The sequence below is a fragment of the Ceratotherium simum genome, chromosome 20, assembly GCF_057802395.1.
Source record: "Ceratotherium simum simum isolate JZ-2026a chromosome 20, ASM5780239v1, whole genome shotgun sequence".
Lineage (NCBI taxonomy): Eukaryota > Metazoa > Chordata > Mammalia > Perissodactyla > Rhinocerotidae > Ceratotherium > Ceratotherium simum.
In genome coordinates, this window is record NC_141919.1 from 28122040 (window position 1) to 28145859 (window position 23820).

Here is a 23820-nt window from a genome sequence, read left to right on the forward strand (position 1 = left end):
GGATGTTTTTCTCTGGAAATAGAATTCCAGGTTGCCAGCTTTTTTCTTTCTATATAGATACTGTTCCATTGCTTTTTGCCTCCACTGGTTCTAATTAGATTTCAGGTGTAATCTATATAGTTGTTTACTGAATGTGTCTTGTCTTTGCTTTTAAGATACATTGTTTATATTTGGTTTTAAAATTTTGACTGCTATGTATTTAGGTGTGTTTCCTTTGTATTTATTTGCTTGGGGTTTGCTGGGCATCTTGGATCTGTGTAGTGATGTCTTCTATCAGTTTTGGAAAGTTCTCTGCCATTATCTCTTCAAATATTTCTTCTCATCCATTCTCTCTTTCCTCTCCTTCTCCAACTCTAATTAGACATAAATTGAATGGGTTGTTATTTTCCCTTAGATTTCTGTTCATTCTTATAACTGCTTTTTTCTTATATTTTTCTATTCATGTCTTTGAAGTCATTGAACTTTTACTCTACCAATCCAGTCTGCTTGAAATCTGTCTCATGAATTCAACATTAATTATGTCATGTTTTTACATTTCTCCCATTTTAATTTGTTTCTAAAAATAGTTTCCATGACTTTGCTAAAATTTTCCTATCTCTTCAAATATGTTGTCTGTCTTTTTCATTAGATCCTTTAGCATTTTGATCGTACTAATTTTAAACTCTCTGTCTGATGATTCCAATGTCTTGTCCATCTTTGTGTCTGATTTTATTATTTCCTTTCTTTTTTTTTTTGTGAGGAAGATCAGCGCTGAGCTAACATACGATGCCAATCTTCCTCTTTTTTCTGAGGAAGACTGGCCCTGAGCTAACATCCGTGCCCATCTTCCTCCACTTTATATGGGATGCCCCCACAGCATGGCTTGACAAGCAGTGTGTCGGTGTGCGCCCGGGATCTGAATCAGCGAACCCCGGGCCGCTGCAGTGGAGCGCGCACACTTAACCTCTTGTGCCACTGGGCCGGCCCCTATTATTTCCTTTCTTGATCATAAATCATTTCTTTTAGTATACCTTGTACTTTTTTTGACTGTGTGCTAGATATTTTGTCTGTAGTAAATGAAGTTACTATTATTATTTTCAGAAAGAGTGTGCTCCTTCGTGTGTCAGGTTTCTAGAGTAGGAGTGAAGCCCTTCTGATTTGTACTTGAGCTGGGTCTAAGCTTTGTTGCAGCTTCCATTTGATTCAGTCCATTCGGGTTTCAGATGTTCTGAGGGTAGGATCAAGACTTTCCCTTCAGCAGTGTCTGTTCTCTGAGCACTATGGAGATTCTGGCATCTGTTTGCTTTTCATAGCTGAGTTGGTAGCTTTTGGAACTATGGAAGATTTCTTCTTGCCTTGGAGCCTAGCTGCCTGGATTTTGGGTTCCCGGAATGTTTTCTTTTCTCTCCAGTTCTGCTTCTCGCTTTTTGCACCTCAAGAGAATTATTAATGACAGATCCATATTTTGCTCCCTGCTAAACCGCTACACTGAGATCATCCATTGGCGTTGTTATATTTAAGTTGTCTAGAACCACAGTTAAACTTGCACGTATTTGACCACTGTTCTTCTTGTATTTATTGTGTTTTTATGAAATGCTTTACATTTATTAACTCATTTAGGGAAGTACTATTTTTTCCTCTTTTACAGATAAGGTATTTGAGGCACAGAGGGTAAGTAACTGCCCACTAGTAAATGGCAGAACTGTGATTTGAACCGTGGCCATCTGCTCTTTGTTAAACCCCATGATTTGATTTGGTTCTCTAGTTTTACTGTTCTTCTTCTCAGTTAAATTGGATTCATTTAGCCTGAGGTTAGATTGCACAGACTAACTAAAATGTTGCTTTTACATGAAATGGTATATTCTTTGAAGGATGAAGATAAATGAAGGATGGAGATAAATTTAATGATCTTATACCAAGGAGAAGTTTTATTAGCTAGATTAATGAAACAAATATATATATTTGTATATAACACAGATTGTTATATAATGTATGCTGCTTGGTAACACAATTTTTTTAATGATAAGGGTTCTTTTGAGGGGAGTAGTTTAAAAATGCATTCTTAGTTATTTATAGAAATGAGGAAATGGGGACCTTGTTATGTCGTTTATCGTTACCTTCTTCATAGTATGGTTAAGTATACACAGTCTCCTATTCTCAGTTGTGAGCTTCCCAGGGCAGGCACAGTTTCCTGTTTATTTGACACTCTACTTTGATATCTTGTGCCTTGCTTTGTGCCTAGAGGCAGAGGATGCTGGAGAAACAGAGCATGAACATGTGGTCAGGCAGACCTGAGCTTGAACCCCACTTGCTCCTTTTGCTGGTTGGTTGGGGGTTAGAAAACTACAGCCTGTGGGTCAAACCAGCTCACCACCTATCTTTGTAAATCAGATTGTTATTGGAATACAGCCACACCCATTTGTTTACATAGTGTCCTACAATGGCAGAGTTGATGAGTTGCAACAACTCTATAGTTGTATAAAGCCTAAATTAGTAAATATTTGGCCATTTACAGAAAGGTCTGATGACCCCTGGATTGGATGATTTTAGGCAAGTTACTTAATCTCCTGAATCTTAGTTTCCTCTTCTATGATGTGGGATATTAATTACCTAATAAGTTCATGTTAAGGAAGGGAGGTAAAGTATGATGTTTCTGGCATGGTATCTGGAATGAATTAGGCCTTTAATATAGTCTCTATTCTTCTAACAGAAGAATTTTTATTATTGATAACCAAATTAGTGAATCAATATCCTGAAGGACACTCTGTCACTTCTTGCTTTCTCGTTCAGTTCTTTCACTGTCTTTGAAGATGAGTGATACTAGTACCATTAGTATGTTTGGTGGGTGCCAACCTTTATGTGTGTCAGGCATTGCACAGATTCTTAAGAAGACTCGGGCTGCTCTAACCTGTTAAGTTTTAGGATTACCAATTTTGTTCTTTGATGGTAAAGTACTATTTAAATAAAGGAAAGAAAGGTTAAAAATTGTTCTATCTGATATTGCCTTCTACTGGGCTATGAACATAGGTATTTAGTTCGAATTCATTTACAGATGAATGCGTTGACAGGTTGACATCTTTGTGGTTCTACCAGATGCTAGTTTGACTCATATGAGGAGTGGTGATTTCAAACAATGATGTAACTGGACATGACTTTTTCTCTTTCCTACTTATTTTTTCAAAATTGAGTGAATTGAACAGAAACAATGATATCATATAATATCATGTAAATCATATAAATAACTTTACCTGGCCATAAATATTTTTGTCCTCCACTAAGAAATACAATTTCTCAAGTAAATCCTGGCAAAAATGACTCCATGTCAAATCATTGTTTCTTAACTCCATGTTAAGTCACTGGAGGCTGCAGCTTCCTTTTCTTAGTATCTCAGTATGTGAAGATGGTCTCTGCGATTTTTTAATCCTTTGGTAATTTTCAAGATTTTTGCTCTGTTTTGCCATGTTTTCTCCTTTGTTGAACAAATTCATATGGAGGGTATACTCTCTATTGTGTACTACTGTAGACAAAGAGTAACCTGTCAGATATTCTCACAGCATTCATTGAACTTACAGTTCAGTGAGGATGGCAGAAAGAGTTTACCAAAGAGTTAACAAGAGTAATAAGAGAGAAGTAACTGAGCCAGGGGATTAGGGAGCTGTCCTGGAGGAATCAACGTTTAGGTTGAGATGTCAAGGGTGTGTTCAGTTTAATTCATGAAGAATGGAGCAGGGTGTGTCTGATGTGTTTGGTGGCAGAGGGGACCACATGGGAGGTTCCCGGGGTGTCTTAGTGTGGAGAAGAGTGTAAAGTGAAGCTGAGAAGGCCAAGGCCTAATGATCCTGGCCCTTCAAGGCCACCTTAAGTACTGAGCAGCATTAAAACCCACTCTGGTGGGTTCCACATTGACTGTGGGGTGGCTATTGAAGTATTTTAGGTCTGGTGAAGGATGCTGGGGGTATCAACTAAGGTGACAGCAATGATGATGGAGAGAAGAGGGCAGATTTAGAGGTGGGATTGATAGAACTCAATGGATTGGATCTAGGATGAGAGGAAAATTATGTCTTCCAGCATGAGCTAGAATGGATCATTAATTCCACTGGTGGGAAACAGTGGAGGAGTACTGGCTTGGGAGGAAGATATGAGTCCAGTTTTGCAGGTATATTTGAGATGCCTGTGGAGCTGTCAGTCAGACATCTCAGGAGAGAAGTGTGTCAGTCATTGCCCTTTGAGAATCAGGATACTAGATCAGATGCCCAGCAAGCAGGTGTGGGTAGAGAAGTGAATAGGCCCTGTTACAGAAATCACAGTGTTTAAGGGGCATGAAAGAGATGCCCGTTAAAGGAAGCTGAGCATCAACTAGAGATGGAGCAGGACAGTGAGGAGAGTGTTGGGTTGTAGAAACCACAGGGAGAAACTGTTTCTGGCATGGTCAACAATGTTGAATGCTGCTAAGAGATCAGGGGAACCAGGGACTTGGTGTTATCCATTAGATTCTATGACCTGGAGGTCACTGGTGGTCGTAGAAAGAAGAAGTTTCATATTGTGGTAGGTGGGAGTCTTCTCAACTGTGCTTAAAATCTTGAGTCTCCATATTCTACTTCAGAGGACTTTTTCCTTCTGTTGTGGTAGTGCTCTGCGATGTCTTTACCTGTTAATGATCCCAATCAGGTGCTTTAAAGCAGCTTCCACCCTGCTTTGCTGTATTTAACTCTGCTAACTTGTCCCTTTAGGCTTCTTCTCGCTACTAGTTTCATTAATCAGACGTCTAATTCTCTTAGTATCTGAGTTCCTCACAGCCCACAGCTCTCCTTTGCTGCATTCACGGTTCAATACTGACATGTTTTCATATACAATGAAAACATTTGACCTCGTGTTTTGTTTTCCTTTTTATTCTCTCTCTCTGTAGGAAGTGTGTTAAATTACTGAAAAAATACTTAGTCAATAGCATTTTATGAAATTATTATTGAATAATTTGAATTATTGAATTTCTCATTTTCAATATTTGGATTGTGAAATTTTGCTTTCATTGTGTGCTTCATCAAAACCAGTTATTTCAAAGGCCTCTAGAATATGGCTTTGTGGTGTGGATAGAGAAAATTCTCCATCGTATTATCTCCATCAGCTACGTTTATAATGGATTTAAAACACAGGGTAGCTTTTGCTACTCTGAGCCTTTAATAATCACCCAGGAAATTTGAAATGGATGTGCAGAGAGTTTCGAAACACGTAAAACCATTGAACATTTCTGGTTGTTTGCCATTTTTGCTGCCTATTAAGAATTAAACAGATATATTGATTCTCCTCAGTTGTTTTGGTATTGTTCTCCTCAGAAAAATAAAAACTATGGAGTTTGACTCTCCGTTATTTTTTTTATTTTATTTTTTTGTGAGGAAGATCAGCTTGTCAAGCCATGCTGTGGCAGCGGCCCATATAAAGTAGAGGAAGATGAGCACGGATGTTAGCCTAGGGCCAATCTTCCTCAGCAAAAAAGAGGAGGATTGGCCTCGGATGTTAGCTCAGGGCTGATCTTCCTCGCAAAAAAAACAAGTTAGGTATTTAATTAAAAGATTCTAGGTTGGCAAAAAGCATTGCATTGCTTTCTGGCCCTGTTTCCATGGACTTTTTCATAGGATTGAAGTGAGAAATGATGAATCAAGTCTGTATTTGTAGTAAAGGGAGTCATCTTGGAGTGAAAAAGTCTATGCCAATCTAAGATACAAAAAGTGCCAAACATATAAACTTATGTGAGGAGGATAAAGGAAAACCTTTCATGGTGCTGTTCTCGGGGGCTGAACAGCCTGAGTTTATCAGAACAATTTTTCTGGCACTATTTGCCCACGGAAAGACCAAAATGATACTTTTGTGAAAAGAGTATCTTTTAAAAGAAGTTCTTGCTTATCCCTATATCAGAACGAAGCCTGCCAATAGTCTGTTTTTTAGCCATCCTGTTTACATGAGTGAATTCCTGGAGCACAAAAATCCAAGTCGAATGTGTATTCTCTGTTCTAGAATTCTAGTATGTACCTCTCCAGGCTACCAAGTTCTCTGTGTCACACCTTTCCCCCGAAGATGGCAATTGAACATGATACCAGGATAATAATGGTTCCCTCTGGGAGATATGTACACCGAGAACTTTTCTAGGTGTACCCTCACCTTCTCACCTCTCTTTTTCCTTTCCCTTCTTAAACTGCTCAGAGATAGGCCTTCATGAAGTTCCTGATGGCTTTAATTTTAAAATAAAAAATTAGAATTTTTGGGAATATTTAGATAAACAGTAATGACTTTTATTATATGGGTCTAGTAATTGTGTGGTATTTTTTCTCCCCTAGGAGTGCTGTCTCTGCAATTTGAGAGGGGGTGCTCTTAAGGAAACTAAGAACAACAAGTAAGTCATGTGTTGTGTCGTTTTGTTGTTTCCTTCTCTCTCTAGAATGTTGAACCTCTAGGTAACAGTTTGCTTTACCTCATTATTGTGCACATTGTTCCAAAGCTTTTGCTGCCCAGATCTGAGGCTAGGATTCTGTGCATGTCTTCAGAGACCATTCCTGACAGCATATTCACCTCCACTGGACAAAGGTGTTCTAAGTCTTACTTCTGTTCTGTGTCTTTGACACCATAAAGAATAACCCTCTTTTACTAACAGAGTTTCTTAAATGAAGGCAACCTGTATCATCTAGGTGCCATTGGAAACCTAGTGTTTCATATGATGAATCCTAATAAAAACAGAATATGCCTGAAAACAGTGAAATCTGTTATCTTCAGATAAGTAAAATCAATTATAGTCATAACATTAAAACAAAACCTTTACTTTCAACACTAGCAAATTAAAAAGAAAGTGTGTATACTAAAATAGAAACACGGAACAAACATTGATTTTGAGATTTAAAGGGGACAGTTGGAGAATATGAAGAGAATCTTGAAAGAGAATCATAAGTGAACATAAAAGAAAGGTAATCTGGTTTTTGTGGCAGTCGTTGAAATATATTTTTTGTGTGAATTTTATTTTCATGCCTAATTTTAATATTTAAAATGGAGCCAAAGCATATTATAGGTTCCTTTGGAAACAGAAGCATACAGAAATGGTTTAGGCAGAGGTGGTAAGCTGGCACTTGAGGGGCTAGATCTAGCCCCAAGATATGTTTTATTTGACCGACACACTGATTTTATAAATTTGATCCAAATTTTAAAAGTTGAGAGATTTTATATAAAAATCCAGATTTTCATCTGTACTTGAAAATGATTGTGTACCTCTAAATGGCAATAACAAGTTGGGATGAGAACTGGCCTAAATGAGGCAGGTGCTCCCCAGGTTACCATGATTTACCAGAGTGTGTGTATTTGCTTACATCCTGCCTGGCCCCATGGGTGCTGGCGTTGGGACCCCGAGTAGAATGTAGCGATGGAGTTAGCATAATTATGTGCATGTGCACAGGTTTCTCATTGCTTATAAGGAAGAGTAAAAGCATTTATCATTCCTAAGCTGATAAAGTTTAGTGTATGAAACTGTGTCTTTGCTTAATTTCAGATCCTCATCTTTCACAGTCTTGGTTAATGTGATTGGCACTGTACTAAAAAGTGTTGACTAGTTCTAGGATGTGGCACAGGTCGTGCAGACTGTGAGATGATGTAAGTGGTTCCTGTAAAGTGAGAGATGATAAGAACTTCTCTTCCTGTCCTGGGCTAGGACAAAAAGAACTAATGTTTGCTATAGAATTATAGTATTTATTTAGATATGAAAGAATGCCCTGGTGGGGTTGACACTTGTCTTCTCTTCCTGTGGTCTTTAAAGGCAAGGTGGAATCTTATGTTGTTTGAGTGAAATAAATATGCTTTGACTTAAAAATAGGTTGATGGATTTGATGATTCTTTCAAGATCTCTTTACACCTCAAGAGTCTTTATATTTATTTGGGGCGTAACATTTATGAGAAACTTAATGGGAACCTTGTTATTTTTCTGCAATAATTCAGAATTTGAAAGGAGATATGCTAGGTTTTAAGTAGAAAACAAGGGAACAAGCTACATTTCATTTCTCCTTATCTCTAGGTTTCTTTGATTATAGTAGGATTGCAATGAGAAACTTGCAGTTTAATTAAAGACTTAATCAGTATTAATTCTTTTAGAATAAAACTTTTGCTGTTTGTTCTAGTTTGCTTCATGACATTTGTATTATGTAAAAAGATTATGTGCTATACGCAGTTCATACCTTTTATTAATTGAACTAGTCTTTTGCCGCATATTAGTTAGCTTAGTATATTAAATACCTCTATATTTCAGTATCAAATAGAATAGCAAACCTACATTTCAGTATTTTGCAGATCAAGTGTAGAAAAATATACATATATTGTTAGGAGTGAGTCTTTGGTCTTCACCGAGTTCTTCATGTCACAGTGGTGGGCAGGTGTGGTACTAAATCTATGCATGTATCATCACAGTGGTTTAAAATTCAAAGAGTGTTTGTGATGGCTTTAGGCTTCTGGCTTTCTTTCTCATCTGTGTTTCCCATCTGTGAGAACTGCCATCGCCTGGCTGGAGTACGAGGTATGTAAGTTTAGGGAACGTTTGTTGATGTTTAATATCTCCTCTCCTGTAGGTGGGCCCATGTCATGTGCGCCGTTGCAGTCCCAGAAGTTCGATTCACTAATGTCCCAGAAAGGACACAGATAGATGTAGGCAGAATACCTTTACAGAGGTTAAAATTGGTGAGTGGCAAAGCTTCTTTTTTTACCTCATAAATTAGTGTTATTTTCATCTGAATATTTCTGTTAATACACACATTGCCAAGATTTGCCAAGATAATTTTTCTCTTAGCTTCATTTTATTATTCTACCCTTTTTTTCCTTTAGCCTAAATTTACTTATCTGTACATATTCTTTTTTTTGTTATATTGTAGGTATGCATATAACCTTCCTCAAATTCTATTTGAAATGAGGCAAAGGAATACTACGTTTTCTGAATTAATGTGAATTTTCAAACTATAAGCTCTCTGGTGAGGTTTGTTAGTAATGGACCTGAGCTGTCCAACTATCCCTATTTAAATTGTTTAGTTTTTCTCTCTCTTGCCTGTCTTTGTTTGGTCTTGACTTAGTAAAATGCGTCTAACCTGATTTCATCATCTCTTCACCAAGAAGAGACTTGCAGAGAAATACGGAAACTTTTATTATTACCAAGGGATTTTCTCACTTATGAATAGATACAAGAGTCATTTAATTTGCCAAATTCTCTGGCTGATTATCTTCTGACCCATTTAGAAACTTTCGTAAAAATCTTCCCACTGGTTCTGTTTAAGAGTATTTTTTATTGACAAGACAGGCCTTTAATATCCTCAACATTGAAGTAACCTTGGAGTTCTGTTAAATTGTGAGTCAACAGATCATTAGTTTAGGCCCTTATATTTCATATTTAATGAGAACTTTCCCTAAAGTTAAATTGCACGACCTTAAGATACTGGAGCGTGTCTTACATGTGGACTTAATACCCTAGAGTTTCTTCAGTCTTTGTTATTATTTCCACTATAGAATATTCCAGGTACTGTAGCTGTCACACTACCCAACTGTTACTTGTTTTGTTACTAGTCTCTTCCCCAGCAGGGAGCTGGATGTACTGTCTCTGGACCTCTGTCTCAGAACTTAGAATCTAGTCCACTGTCTTTCGTTCTCAGAGAAGGGAAAGTGAACACTATTATTTTCCATTATGGCACCATCAAGAATTTCACACTGCTAGAAGTTATGTGGCTCTTTATGGACCTGATGATTGCTGTGGGCAGATATGAGTGGTGGGACCAGGATGCTCAGGTTGTGGTAATGGAAGTTTTGTGAATGAGACGGAAATAAATGAGTCATTTAAATGGCCCTTTAAAGCTCATGGTGACTATCAGAAGAGAGTCAAGTTCTTCAGCTCCTAGACTTTCATAGGAAAGTTTGAAATCTTATATTTTGGTCACAAATTAAAAAAAAAAAACACCAGTAAGAAATGAACAAAAAACATTTGACAGAATTGGACAATAAGGCAGGATATTAAAAAAAATGTTCAGTTCGCCACATGTTAAAAAATTAAATGTTTAGTGTGACAAATATTAACAATTATAATTTTTTTCTGATTTACAAGTAATAAGTATTTGCAAAAATTCACATACTACATTTAACAATCACCTTTGGTTCTCTCTCCTGAATGATGACTTATGTTACCAGTTTAATGCCTCTCAGAAAGAGTGGTCATTACTTTTGATGCTTCCCTTTATATAGGACCTATATCCCGGCTACATTTGTCCATGAATGCTTCCCTAGTGATTTATTGTTACCCACACCAGTCCCAAAGGGGTTTTCAAGGAACAGCAGGGAGGGACAGCATGGGTCATTTCAATGCCATTCAGCAAGTTGTAACTAGAAATCTGAAATCTGATGCCTGCATCTGAAAGTGGCAAAGCGTATTGTTTTCTTCACTTCTGTGCCTCACCTTGATTGTGTATATCATGTATTCCTTATGGAGTGTTTTCCATCCTGAAACAATTGGTACCTTTAAAAGAATAGGTCTTGACTGAATTTAAAATCACCTAAAGTCTATTTCGAATGACAATGTAGGGCTATTTATTGACATACAGATGTCCGTGGCACATATTTGGGTGAAGATAGGCTGTAGATCAGATTTTTTTTCTGTTTTTAATATAATTTTCAGTGCACAGATAGTTTCTTGGAATGATATTTATCAAAACGCTCACAGTGGTTATCTTAAGTGGGTAAATACAAGGTGAAAGTTCATTTTGGGGGGAAAAATCACTCAAAAATGCTGGAATAGTTTGAAAGGGGGCAATGGTCAGAAGTCTGGATGACTTTTTCACCAAGAATCCTCAAGAAAGCACCACCACCCTGGTGAATCTCCTACCCAGGCCCACTGTGGCATCTGGGCCCCAGTCTTGCTCGGTGTCCCTTGGTGATCGGACTCAGACTGGCTGGGTTTGAATAACAGGATTTATAGATGATCACCTGTGTGTGGGGTGGAATGTGCTGAGTAAATATTTACTAAGTAGATATTTATGGAATGAATTAAAGGCATAAAATTGTTATTTATTATTTGTGCTCCTGGCTTAAAATTTTTGTGGCTGAAGAGTTTGATCAGACAATACCAAATGGCTTGTGCCTTCTTATGGTTTCTCCTTTAAAAGTCGTAGTGGTAACTTCAGGCACACCTCTGTGCATGCTTCTCTAAACAAAGCATTGATTTCCTTATTGGCATCACAGGGGACATGCAGTTAGGACATAGAGCCTAGCAGTACTTCAGAGAGCCTATGAAGCACCCATGCAGCACTTGCTCTGTTTGAGAGTTCTGATCTTGGAACCTCTGGTCAGTTGGGGCTTGAAAACTGGAGTGACCTGATGTAGGTAGGACAAATGGCTCATCCATGAAGCAGCAGCAAGGGAGACTGAGCCTCCCCATGCCCACTAGGTGGTGCTGCTGTACCAGTTTCTCGTCCCATTGCCTTTAAATCACCTCCCTCAGCAAGTGCCTAATCAGAGCTCTGCCTACACTTGTGGGTGCGTGCGAGTGTGTGTGTGTGTGTGTGTGTGTTGTATGCTGCGCTGCTCTAGCCCAAGGGATGGCAGCAGGGCAGGGAAAGTGCTGCTTGCTGTGCATTCAAAGTGCTGAATTCCAGAGGGCAATTTTTTTAGTTCAGTTTTTTATTTAGCAGTATAAAAAAGAGCTGCTTTCCCTTGGGGAAAGTTAGTGTTTTTCTGTATAAGTAATAAGCAACACTAGTAACAGCTAGTAACTGCGAGAGGCTTAAAGAACAGCTGATGGCAAACATGAGTTTAAAATGTCTTCTAAAGTATGAAAGCTGATATAAAAAAATCCTCATTATTATTAGCAGTCTTTCTAGAATATGGAATACTGAAGTTTATGCAGAAGTATTTGAATATCTTGGTAATACTGTTGCTAGCCTTTTATTCACTCATCGGTTCAACTTGCAGCTTTTGAAATGCCCGTCTGTACAATTATTTGTGTAGGAAGATTTTTGTAGAGGATGTTAAGAAAGGATTTGTTTACTTTAGCAGATTTTCCCTCTTACTTATAATGACCATTTCAAAAGGAGAGACAGCAAATGGAAAACAGCCCTTTCAGTGCTCTTTAGTGGATTAGGTTGATCCTAAAATGGTGTGTGCTTCATGAAGAACCTTTATCACCCAGCCACCTGATCTGGTAATATCACAGGTGTGGTTTCTACTCATCAGATAATTAAATGGACAACAATGATGACACTAGACTGATTTTCAAGACATTGTATTTTATTTTATTTATGTGGCTGATAATTTTAAATACTTATTAAATTAAATTTTATTAATATTTTTAAACTAAAAAAAATTTTATTGCAAAAATATATTTGGCTATAGTGGTCTTTATCCAATTCTTTCCTTTCCTTTCTTTAGCAATATTTAGCTTTTGTGTAGAGTACTTATCTCAGGGGTTATTAAAGTAATTGCTGCCTCATCTAAAAAGTTACCTGAATAGGCTATATCCAAAGTCATAGCTAAAAGGGAGAACCATTTTCTCTGTCAGCCAAAGCATTCTTCTGATTATTAATGCAGATTCTAGATTACTTAGTATTTTTCTTATCTACTCATTTAGAATGAATTCCTTTGCTTCTGAATGACTTTTCAGTATGGGAACGGTTATCCTTGTGGCAAGTCCTGTCATCCCCAACCCCTTCCTCATGTCCTCCAATACCTTCTCTGCTCATCCAGAGAACATCAGAGCATCAGCAACTGGTGGGAAAAAAAGCGAGGAGGATGCTGAGGATATTTCCATCTCCCGCTGGAATGGTTGCTCAGGAATAGCCAGTCTAGGGGTTTGTTTGAAGTCACAGATGATCGGTATACCTGAGGACAAAAAGAAAACAGTTGCCCCCACATGGTATACATTCTAGAATTCACTCAATCATTTCTTTTTCTTATTTCCTTCTGTCTTATTTTCTCTACTAATATGATTGGTTGGCCACAGTCATAATTGAATCTCTGGAAGAGAAGCAAAATTGTGCCAAGATGAGACTACAAAGGAAGTAGGAAGGTATAAAACACACATGAAGTTAGAATGTCTTTTTTTGTTCTTCAGAATAGAAAAAATACAGGTAAAAATGATCAGGAAGCAGAATTAAGGACAGGAATTTACAGGAGACAAACAGTGTTTTTGTAGTGTGATCACACAGGACAGCAGTGTCATCTGCTGGAATGATCTTCAGGGACAGTATCATATTTTGGAAACATCACCAAAAAATCCTTAGATTTGATTATAAAATTTGGGAGAAGAACATTTTAAAAACCCAGCCAAAGGGTTTTGGTATTTGTTATATACTTACCATGAATGTCTATTACATACATTGATCAATTCTTGAAGATTAAGTTAATTAGCAATCTATGAAATAAAACAGCAAGGAAAGTTTGTGGATTCTAAGAAATCTTGGAAAATTGCAGCTGACCCTAAATGCAACCATTAGTTTTAAACATTCTTCCTATTTGGAAAGAAAGTTCTCAAATAGAAGAGTTGTGAGAATACTTAATGTTAAATTGCATGTATCAAAACAAATGATGTCTATCTTGATTGCTGTCATTGCATAAAAAACTTGACACTGTTCATTGACCACGTAGCACGCTGCCTGTGGTTTCTATGTCTGTAGACATTCCTATGATTTTTGCATTTGAAATCCTATTTCTGCAACCAAATAGAGGGATAAATGAATTTTGGAATAGTTGAAGTTGCCCCCAGGCATCCGATGACCTCCGATTTGTATTTGACAAGTGAACCAAGCACAGGCACAAGTGTTCTCTGAGTGAAGAACATTATTTTGAAAAGGAATTTACTCTGCAGTGATGACTGAGCTGCAAGCCTTTCAGTATCTGGCTGAGACCCACTATTCTGCTTAGAAGCCTCTATACACTTTAAAATTTGTACCTGAAGGCAAATAATAGTGAACTTGAAAGCCAAAGATTATAGTTTTGAAAGGTACATCAATTCTGAAAATCGAGTGGTTTCACTGTGGTATTTCATCTGAAGAGTTGAATCAAGGGGAAAAAAATACATTTAGGCTTCCTGTTTCTTAGAAGAAGGCACTTGTTCTCTTGCTAACTGGCTTATGTTATCAGATGTATTGAATACTAAAAATAGAATTACTGAGAGGTCGAGAGGGGGTCTGCCTCTTGTGCTATAAGATCACTCTGAATCCTATTTAGTTCATGTTACAGCAATGTTAGAGTGCAGCTTCGCTTTCTTTCTAGAGGAATCACATTTGTATTTGACAGAGCCTCTGATAATGCATTTCGGGAAATGAAAAGGCATATTGATTATCTTTCATCACTTGAAAAGAAAAAAAAGTAGCTTTGTAAAGGCAATCAGGAAAAGTCATTACGTTCCACGTTAACTCATGTACTGATTTATTTGCATATTCAGTTATTTTTAAAGACAGAGGAGTTCTAAGAAAATAATAAACATTGACAATGATGAGCAAGTTTATTGTTAAATGCAGTTGAGGAAAAATTTGCTTTTAGTAGTGAACTATTGAAGGAGGAATAAGTGATACTACAAATGACATGATTGTGGTGTGGTGTGTAGGTTCCTCTTACTTAAGAAGTCCAGTATAAAATTTACAGTATCATTAAGAATGTTCTTCAGAATTTCAGCATATACATGTCCCCAATTTTGTAAGATTTTTAAATAAGTTTATTTTTAAATAAGTATAAAAAAATGTACATTAGTAGCTGTATAGTACTTAACTGTCAGAATGATTTGCTACAGGGACTAGATCCTATTGCAAGCTGTCAAATTTGTATATTGCTGTAATACCAAACCATAAAATCTTTTGAGTAAAATGGAAAATGTCAGATAGGCATGACTACAAATAATATACTTTCTGAAGGCTGTAGATGTCTATAGGAGAAAATGTGTAAATGCATGAAATGTTATCTTGTTACTATGGATTTTTCTTTATCTCCTGAAAGAAAACTGTGAGGCAAAAGGAAATTGATTTGAGCCTTTAAATTTTTAGTTTTTTTTTTTTTTAAGATTTTATTTATTTATTTTTTCCCCCAAAGCCCCGGTAGATAGTCGTATGTCATAGCTGCACATCCTTCTAGTTGCTGTATGTGGGACTCAGCCTCAGGATGGACGGAGAAGTGGTGCCTCGGTGCGCGCCCGGGATCTGAACCCGGGCCGCCAGCATCGGAGCGCGCGCACTTAATCACCAAGCCACGGGGCCGGCCCTAAATTTTTAGTTTTGAACTCATTTTTCCTGAGGACTAATTTTAAAAACATTATTAGACAGATCAGTAGAACTTCAGATAATTCATGATTAAAGAGTATTGTGAGAGAAGAATCTTATTTTTTAGCTTGCGTTGCTGCTGGCCCAGTTTTTCTGATCTGTGTGAGTAGTGATCAGCGACGGATCTTTTAATTGAGTGAGTGAGTTGGGGTCGGGGTTCCAGAGATGGGATCACACCTTTCACTCCAGCATTGAGTGGGTCAATACCAACAAATGCAGGCCAAACCGAGGCAGCTGCTAGGTGGCTGTAAACAATCCATAGGGTTTGGCTTGGTCAACAGTGACTGACAGCAGAGAGGTTATAGTTTTCGAAAGGTACAATCATTATTGTAAAACAGTGGATTCATTATTTGTTTTTCTGATATTTTAGTATAAATTAAGTTATTTATTCCTTCAGAAGGGTGTTCTAAAAATCAACAAAAGAAGTTTTTTTTGTATAAAGTGAGAATCTTTTCGTACTTAATTACTTTTCGTACGTAATTAATTTAACGTAAGTCACTGTGGTATATTTTAGGCCTGTTCCCACAATTTAGTGATGTCATTTTCTAACATGAGCTAAGACACAGGTACCTACACAGTTTTAGCCAGCCATAGTGGGATCTATTGATTTAAATATCAAAGGTTCTCTGCATTCATCTGTGTCACCCTTGGATCATGCAACTCCAAGCCTCTGTTACGTTGAGATGGAGCGTGCAGGCTCTGGATTAAGACTGAGTCCTGCGTCCTTCACTTAGGCAACCTTGGCATGAGGATTAACCTCTCTGAACCTCACCTGTAAACTGAGGTGGTTGTGAGGATGAAATGAGACAGTGAAGGGCCTGGTGTATAGTCTCATTCAAAGTTTGTCATTGCTCACAGCTAATGATACAACTGCTTGCTGCATAAATCTCTGTAAGCTGCCTTTCGGCCAGTCAGGAGCAGAGCACATAAATATTATAAGGAGGGAGTAGGTTCCTGGTGCTTTCTCATTTGTTTCTCCATTCATTTGTCCAATAAATATTTATTTAGGACTTGCTATGTGGTTAGGTGATAGATGTCATTTCCGCTTGTATAGCTATTACAGAACAATGGAAGTTATTAAAAAATTAGACAAACAATTGCAAAGCAGCATGAAAAGATCTATTATGGTAAAATTCCAGAATGCAGTGAAGGACTTTACTAGATTTGGGGTATGAGAGTTGGCAGTATAGGAGTGTAGAAAAGCGTCCTGGAGGAAGCAGTGCCTAATAATACCTAATCCGAGACCTGAAAGATGAGAAGAGCTAGCTGGAGGAGGGATCAGACGATTGCACAGTATGCTCAGTAGCCTGGAAGTGGGAGAGAATTGTAAGTTCTAGGAAATGAAATGTCAGTAGAGCTGGAGCATGAAGTATGAAGAGGGAGATATGCGTCTTGAGAAGAGGAAGCCTCAGGTGATCTGTGCTGTCCAGGATGGTCGACTCTGCCCACTTATGGCTACTGAGCACTTGGAATGTGGTTAGTGTTACTGAAGAACTGAACTTTAAATTTTATTTAATTTTAAATGTTTAAAAATTGAAGCAGTGTAAACACATGAAACACAACTATAGTTTTAGTAGGTCCGCATTTCACATTTCAAACGCCCTTGAAAATGTAGTGTCCAAATTGAGATGTGCTGTACCTGTAAATACACAGCAGATTTCAATGACTTAGTATGAAAAAAAAGAATGTAAAAGATATCGTTAATTTTTATGTTGGTTACATGTCAAACTGATAATATTTTGGATTTGTTAAGTAAGATATATTATTAAAATTAATTTTACCTGTTTCTTTTTTTATTGTGGTACAATATACTTAACATAAAAATTTTCATTTTAATCATTTTTAGGTGTACAGTTCAGTGGCGTTAAGTACATTCACATTGTTGTACAACCATCATATCCCTCTATTTCCAGAACTTTTTCATCTTTCTAAACTGAAACTCTGTATTCATTGAACAATAACTCCTCATTGTCCCCTTCCTCACCTGTTTTTTAATGTAGCTCCTAAAAATTAAAAATTGCATATGTGGCTCCCATTCTGTTTCTACTGGACAGCACTGTTCTCTAGGATTTTGTACTTTATCCTGAACACATTGGAGAACCTTTAATGCCCGTTAAGAAGTGGAGTAGTTGGGGCCAGCCTGGTGGCATAGTGGTTAAGTTCGCATGTTCTGCTTTGGCGGCCCGGGGTTCACTGGTTCAGATCCCAGGCACGGACCCTTGCACTGCTCATCAAGCCATGCTGTGGTGGCATCCCACATACAAAATAGAGGAAGATTGGCACAGATGTTAGCTCAGGGACAATCTTCCTGAACCGAAAAGAGGACGATTGAGGGGCTGGCCCGGTGGCATGGTGGTTAAGTTTGCACTCTCCACTTTGTGTGGCCCAGGGTTCGCAGGTTCGGATCCTGGGTGCGGACCTACGCACCACTTATCAAGCCATGCTGTGGCAGCATCCCACATATAAAGTAGAGGAAGATGGGCACAGATGTTAGCCCAGCGCCTCAGCAAAAAGAGGACGATTAGCAACAGATATTAGCTCAGGGCTAATCTTCCTCACAAAAAAAAAGGGGGGGGGGAGATTAGCAGCAGATATTAACTCAGGACTAATCTTGCTCACACACAAAAAAGTGGAATAGTATGATCAGATTTGTATTTGAGAAGGATATTCTGCTTCTAGTAGGGAGAATGTTTTCGAGAAAGCAGGACTGGAGGCAGAGAGGCCAGTTTCAATAATCACATGAAAGATGATTTTGGTGTGACCCTGGGGATGGAGAGAAGTGAACTGATCAGAGGCAAGGTTGGCTCAGACTAGGTGTGGACGAAGCTGGGATTCTGGCATAAGCAGCTGGGAGAGTGGTGGTGCCGTGCATGGGGCTTTAGGGGGAAATACATTTTGGACACTTAATTTGAGGTCCTTGCGGTCCATCTGGAGGTAGCCAGAGAGAAATGTCCCAGAATCCTATTTCTTGTGGGTATGTAGCTATTTAACAGCTTGCTCCTGTGTTGTTAGGGCTGGAGGCATGTGCTGTTTGTGACTATTACTGGTCAGTAATTCGGGGGCAGTGAACAACCGTGTTTTGTCTAGATGTGAATTTGGTTCGTGATAATATTGTATCTGCCGCTCCATATGCTTTTTGGAGTGTAATAGTCAGGTAAGATGTCAGCCCTGGAAGTTTCATTTATGTTCTCTCTTGAGCAAAGGAAATGAAATGCATTGAAAATGAAAACAAAACCTATAGAAGTGAAATAGTTTGATTTGCAAAAAGACGAGCAAAAAGAAAGTCCAGTGTTCTTGTGAAAGATAAATGTCTCCTGCAACCGATAAAAACATAGCCTACGCTGGGACATTGTTGCCAAGATGCCATGTATGAAAGGCTATTTGCAGTAAGAATCACGCCGTATTGCACAAACCCATGGAAAGGTATCCTGAATTGCTTTTAGTTTTATTTTAATTTCAGTTTAAGATCATCTTTTCAATAATAGTTTTCAAGATAAAACTGCCTTTAGGATAAAACTTGAAATTATAGATTTTTTCATGTTTAGACTATAAAATACATTACATCTTTCTTTAGAAACAAAATATTTTACTTTAAATAAATAGAAAAAATAGTCAAATTGACTACTGTTCATAGCAGGAATAGTGCTTCAAGTTAATTAAAACTTTGAAAATTTTTCTCCTCGAGTCATCTGTTACTCATAATTGATTTAAAAATGCATCAGTTTTCAATGCTTATTTTCTTTGGACAAAGCAAAAAGATGTTGTGAAATCTTTTTACTAAATAGCAGATATTTTTTAGTAAAAAGAATCATGATATCCTGGCAAAGGTATAATTTTAATAGACTAATGAGGTTTCTGACCAGAGCCGACTGAGCCTTGTCTGATTTTTACAATGATAAATTGACTGTGTCAAAATTCACAATCTTGTCTGGTGAAATATTTTACTATGAAAGTTTAATTCTCATTTTTTATTTATGAAGGCACATCAGCTTATATAATAGGCTGGCCGTTTGGTATGATTTATTTCAATGAGTGTCAGTTGTTGGTGTGTTTAGTGATTGTTGACCCGTATTTAATCCTAAAAACTCTAAGTGGTATGAAATGTAATAAGTTAGCCACTGTAGTTAAAAAAAAATCTAAAAAAACAAATCATGATCCACAGATCTATTCAGTTGTCTTTGCCTGACTATACTGATGTCACAACTGTTGATTTGGGGGCAACGGAAGAGTAACAGCTTCCTTTACTATTGTGGGGCTCTGCTTAGAGTAATTTCTACCATAAAGCATATATTTGAAATGTAATAAAATCATCTTTCATTTCATAATTTGAGATTTCCAGCTTGTCATCATATTAAAGATTTTTAAGAAAATGTGGAATAAAGAGCATTTCTTTCATTCATTTATCAATCTTTTATTCAATAAACACTTATGAAGCTGATCTTAGTGTTGGATGCTCGGTGACAGGGGCATGAGATGGACAGGGTCTTTCCTCTCATGGGGTTCATATTCTAGAAGGATTTAGATATAGAACTTCCAAGGACGTCATTGGTTCTTTTGGTAGTTTTGGGAGGCAGAAGGGAAGGCCTAGATTAAAGCACTCCTGTAAAGATTATTATATCATCTTCACAGAGAGATGTAATAAGCATTTCTGTTTTCTAATGTCAGGATATTTATCTAGTGTAGATAATTTCTAACACATAGATAAAAATATCAGCAGTGTATATTTTTCAGATATTATGAAATTAGTTTGAGATCGTTTTAGAAATAATAATAAACATCTTTAAAAACATAAAAATTTTTAAATGGTGGTATATTGTTAACATAAAATTTCAATTATTTATAGCTCACAAAATGAAATATCTTAAGAATAATGAAACATTCATAATAATGAAACATTATTCATAATATGTACTATTTCAAATACGATGATATCTTTGAATGTTTTTTTTTACAGAATTGAGGGATTATGTTGTTACTTCTTTTATAGTACACAGTAAAAGGCATGAACTCAGTACCGCTGCAGAAATTTGCTTTAAAATTTCTCTAGGAAGAAGCCATCCAGAGATAATTATCCTGTGGTATTATCCCTTTCTTATGTTTCTCAAAGCAATTCATAAATATTTTTTGAATAATAATGTGAACACTACAGAACATTTTAGTTGGCAGGTCAACTTAGAATTGAGAGGGAGATCAGTGGCTCAAAGGCTTTTAGAAACAACAGAAAAATTTAAATACTTCTAACTCTTAGGTAGCATTTCTCTAAGAATCCTTTTTTATAATTAGAAAATAAAGAAGCCAGCAACTTGGAAATGACTCCTTTTCGTGGCATGCCCAGCAGTTAATATATGTGCATTTTCAGGTTTCTCTTTCAGGGGCAATCACCATTTAATTTCAGAATTCCATTTATCTTAGTGATAGCCTCAGAACTGTTGAGTCTCCTTTTCCTGTCTATGACAGTATTACCATTTCTATGCTCTCTGCCACACGCTGATTTGGGGATCCCGGCCCCACGGCTATGACACATAACACCACCTCAATGTACTTTCTCCATAGATAAGGTGTGACAGCCTTTTAACCTCAGCTTGCTGTGCACATGGAGGGTGACAGCCCACCTGCACTGGGGAAGGAGAACGAGCAAGCATGATGTGTTCATCCTTAATCGCTTCTATTTCTCCCAGAGACGTTCCAAGAAAATGACAGGCCAAGCTCAGAGTCCAGGTTATCAGCCTGAGACACGTGAGGTGCAGGGCATCACCACAGCAGATAACGCTAAATTGTACTGTGGAACTTGGACTTGTTTATTTAATGCTTGAATTTTAATATATAGATCATACAAGGCTCTTGGTCCTTATTTTTAAATTTTATTTTCAAAGATGTACTGTTTTAGTTATAAAAGTAATGTGTTTGTCGTCAAATTTTTTTTTTAAAACCAAAGTGTATAAAATACAAAATGAAAATCATCTCCATGCTACTCTAAAAAGTGATCACATTTAGCATATTGGAGTAACGATTCTTTACTTTTTTCTGTGGATAAGACAGCGTGAAAGGATACAGCGTTTTATCATCCTGTGTTATAATTAAGAGTGTGTTTCAGTTGCATACTATATATGTATGATACTCAGACACATATACGTAAATCCGTTTTATAAAAATGTCAACCTTCTCTTAAACATAGTTATGTTTTTCCTTTCCTTTGGTCTTTCTGTGAACTTACTAGCATTCATAACATTTCACATACCCTTGCTTATCTCACTCAGAAATTTTTCAGGCTGCATTTAAAAAAAAAAGTTTTTTAATAGAATTTAATCACCTGAGTTGCAGTAAAGGTAGTGCTGACTAGTCCTCAGGTGTACCATTTGCTGCAAGTGTAAACGCATTTGAATGTAACAATAAAGCGTATAAGCTCTAGGGCCTGACAGCCTGGGTTCACATCTCAGCTCTGCCACATTCCAATCATTTGAGAATCTGTCATCCTCCTTGCAAGTCTGTCCTTGATTCTCATGACAGCTCTGCTGGTTTCCTTTGTCTCTCTCTGACCACTCAGTCTCAGATTTCTTTGCAGGTTCCTCTTCCTCTGTCGCTCTCTTGAATGTTCCTGTTCGCCCTGCTTTCTATCTGAAGCTCTTTTTTCACTCTTTACATTCTCAGTAAGGATTTGTAAAATTGGAGTCACAATAACAGTAACTTCTGTGGTTGTTGTGAGTTTCAGATAAGGCATGTAGAGTACTTCACCCAGTGCCTGGCCATAGTAAGTGTTAATAAATGTTCCTTCTTCTTGTTGTTATGATTATATTACCTTAGCAATACCATTACAATAACAAAATGATATTAAAGTAACTTTAATAATGTATAGGTAGTCTGCAATTTATAAGTAAATGATAGTAAGGTTGTTTTTAAGTTTACTTCTATCACTTGGAACACACTTTTTTTTGTGTGTGTGTGAGGAAGACTGGCTCTGAGCTAACATCCATTGCAATCCTTCTCTTTTTGCTGAGGAAGACTGGCTCTGAGCTAACATCTGCCCCCATCTTCCTCTATTTTGTATGTGGGATGCTGCCACAGCATGGCTTGATGAGCGGTGCGTAGGTCCGCACCCAGGATCTGAACCTGCGAACGTTGGACCGCCGAAGCGGAGCGCGTGAACTTAACCACTACACCACCGGCTCGGCCCCGAGAATACACTTTCTTATACATAAAATATTTTGTACATAATTTCTTATACATAAAGTAAATAATTAAGTACCAGTAAAGTTTGCAAATGTTTATTTAACTTTAAAAAAAAACTGTTGGTTTTTAAATAGTTATAGATTCACAGGAAGTTGTGAAGATAGTATAGAGATTCTTGTGTGCCCTTCATCCAGTGCCCCCCTTTGGTTACATCTTACAGAACTAGAGTACAATATCAAAACCAGGAAATCAACATTGGTACAATATGTGTGCATAGTTCTATGTAATTTTATCACATTTATAGCTGTGATTTTATCACAAGGAAATGTAATTCTGTGGAAGTGGTTAAAAGGAAGATTTTAACCACTTAGCAATGATTGTGGTTTATAGCATATGTAAAAGTAAAAAAGAACTTTTGACACTCGACATTAAACAGCCGTATAAAAATTGTGCAAAAATTTGATTTTACACTTCACCAGAGGACAAATATGGATAGCACCAAGCATATGATAGGATGCTTAATGTCATTATCCATTAGGTAAAAGCAGGTGAGACCACAGTGCAATGTGACTACATATCTATGGAATAGTTAAAATCAGTATAACTGACAATACCAAGTGGTGAGGCTGATGTGGAGCAGCTGGAACTCTCCCACATTGCTGGTTGGAATGCAAAAGCCACATTGGAAAACAGTCTGGCAGTTTCTTATTAAGTTAAACACACACTTTACCATGCCATCCAGCAATCCCACTCCTAGAAATTTACCTGAAAGAAATGAAAATTTATGTTCACACACAAACCTGTAAGTGATATTTATAATGGTTTTATTCATAATCACCAAAATCTGGGAACAACCCATTGTTTTTCAACTGGTGAATGAATTAACAAACCACGGTACATCCATACAATGTAATACTACTACTCAGCACTAAGAAGGAACAGACTGCTGATGCCATCAATGTGGGTGAGTCTTAAACGCATCATGCTAAGTGAAAGAAGCCTGACTCCAAAGGCTCCATTCTGTATAATATCTTCATATTACATTCTGGAAAAAACCAAACCTATGAGGACAGAAACCATGTTAGTGCCAGGGACTGTGCATGGGTGGAGTGGTTGACTACAGAGGGACACAAGGGAATTTTTTGTGCTAGTGGAACTATGTATATCTTGATTGTGATGGGGGTTGCACGACTGCATTCTTTTGTCAAAATTTATGGAAGTGTACACATTAAAGGGTGAATTTCACTACACGTTAATTACATTGCAGTTAAAAAATTAAGTATAAAACCATATTTTTAATGTTACTAGATTGACTATGGAAATGACTAACAATACTGCTGATAGCTCAGTGGCCTAAGGAGAAAGAAAACGT

General features: G+C 37.3%; 1 protein-coding gene across 6 annotated transcripts in view; it reads left to right on the top strand.

Annotated features, from left to right (window-relative positions):
* KDM4C (lysine demethylase 4C) overlaps positions 1 to 23820 on the top strand; it is a 389491-nt gene that overhangs the window by 273034 nt on the left and 92637 nt on the right. For all 6 annotated transcript variants that reach the window (XM_087444566.1, XM_087444572.1, XM_087444571.1 and 3 more), the window contains 2 exons: positions 6309 to 6364; positions 8571 to 8679. In XM_087444566.1, the coding sequence (XP_087300692.1) occupies positions 6309 to 6364; positions 8571 to 8679 (165 nt within the window). The remainder of the gene's footprint in view (positions 1 to 6308; positions 6365 to 8570; positions 8680 to 23820) is intronic.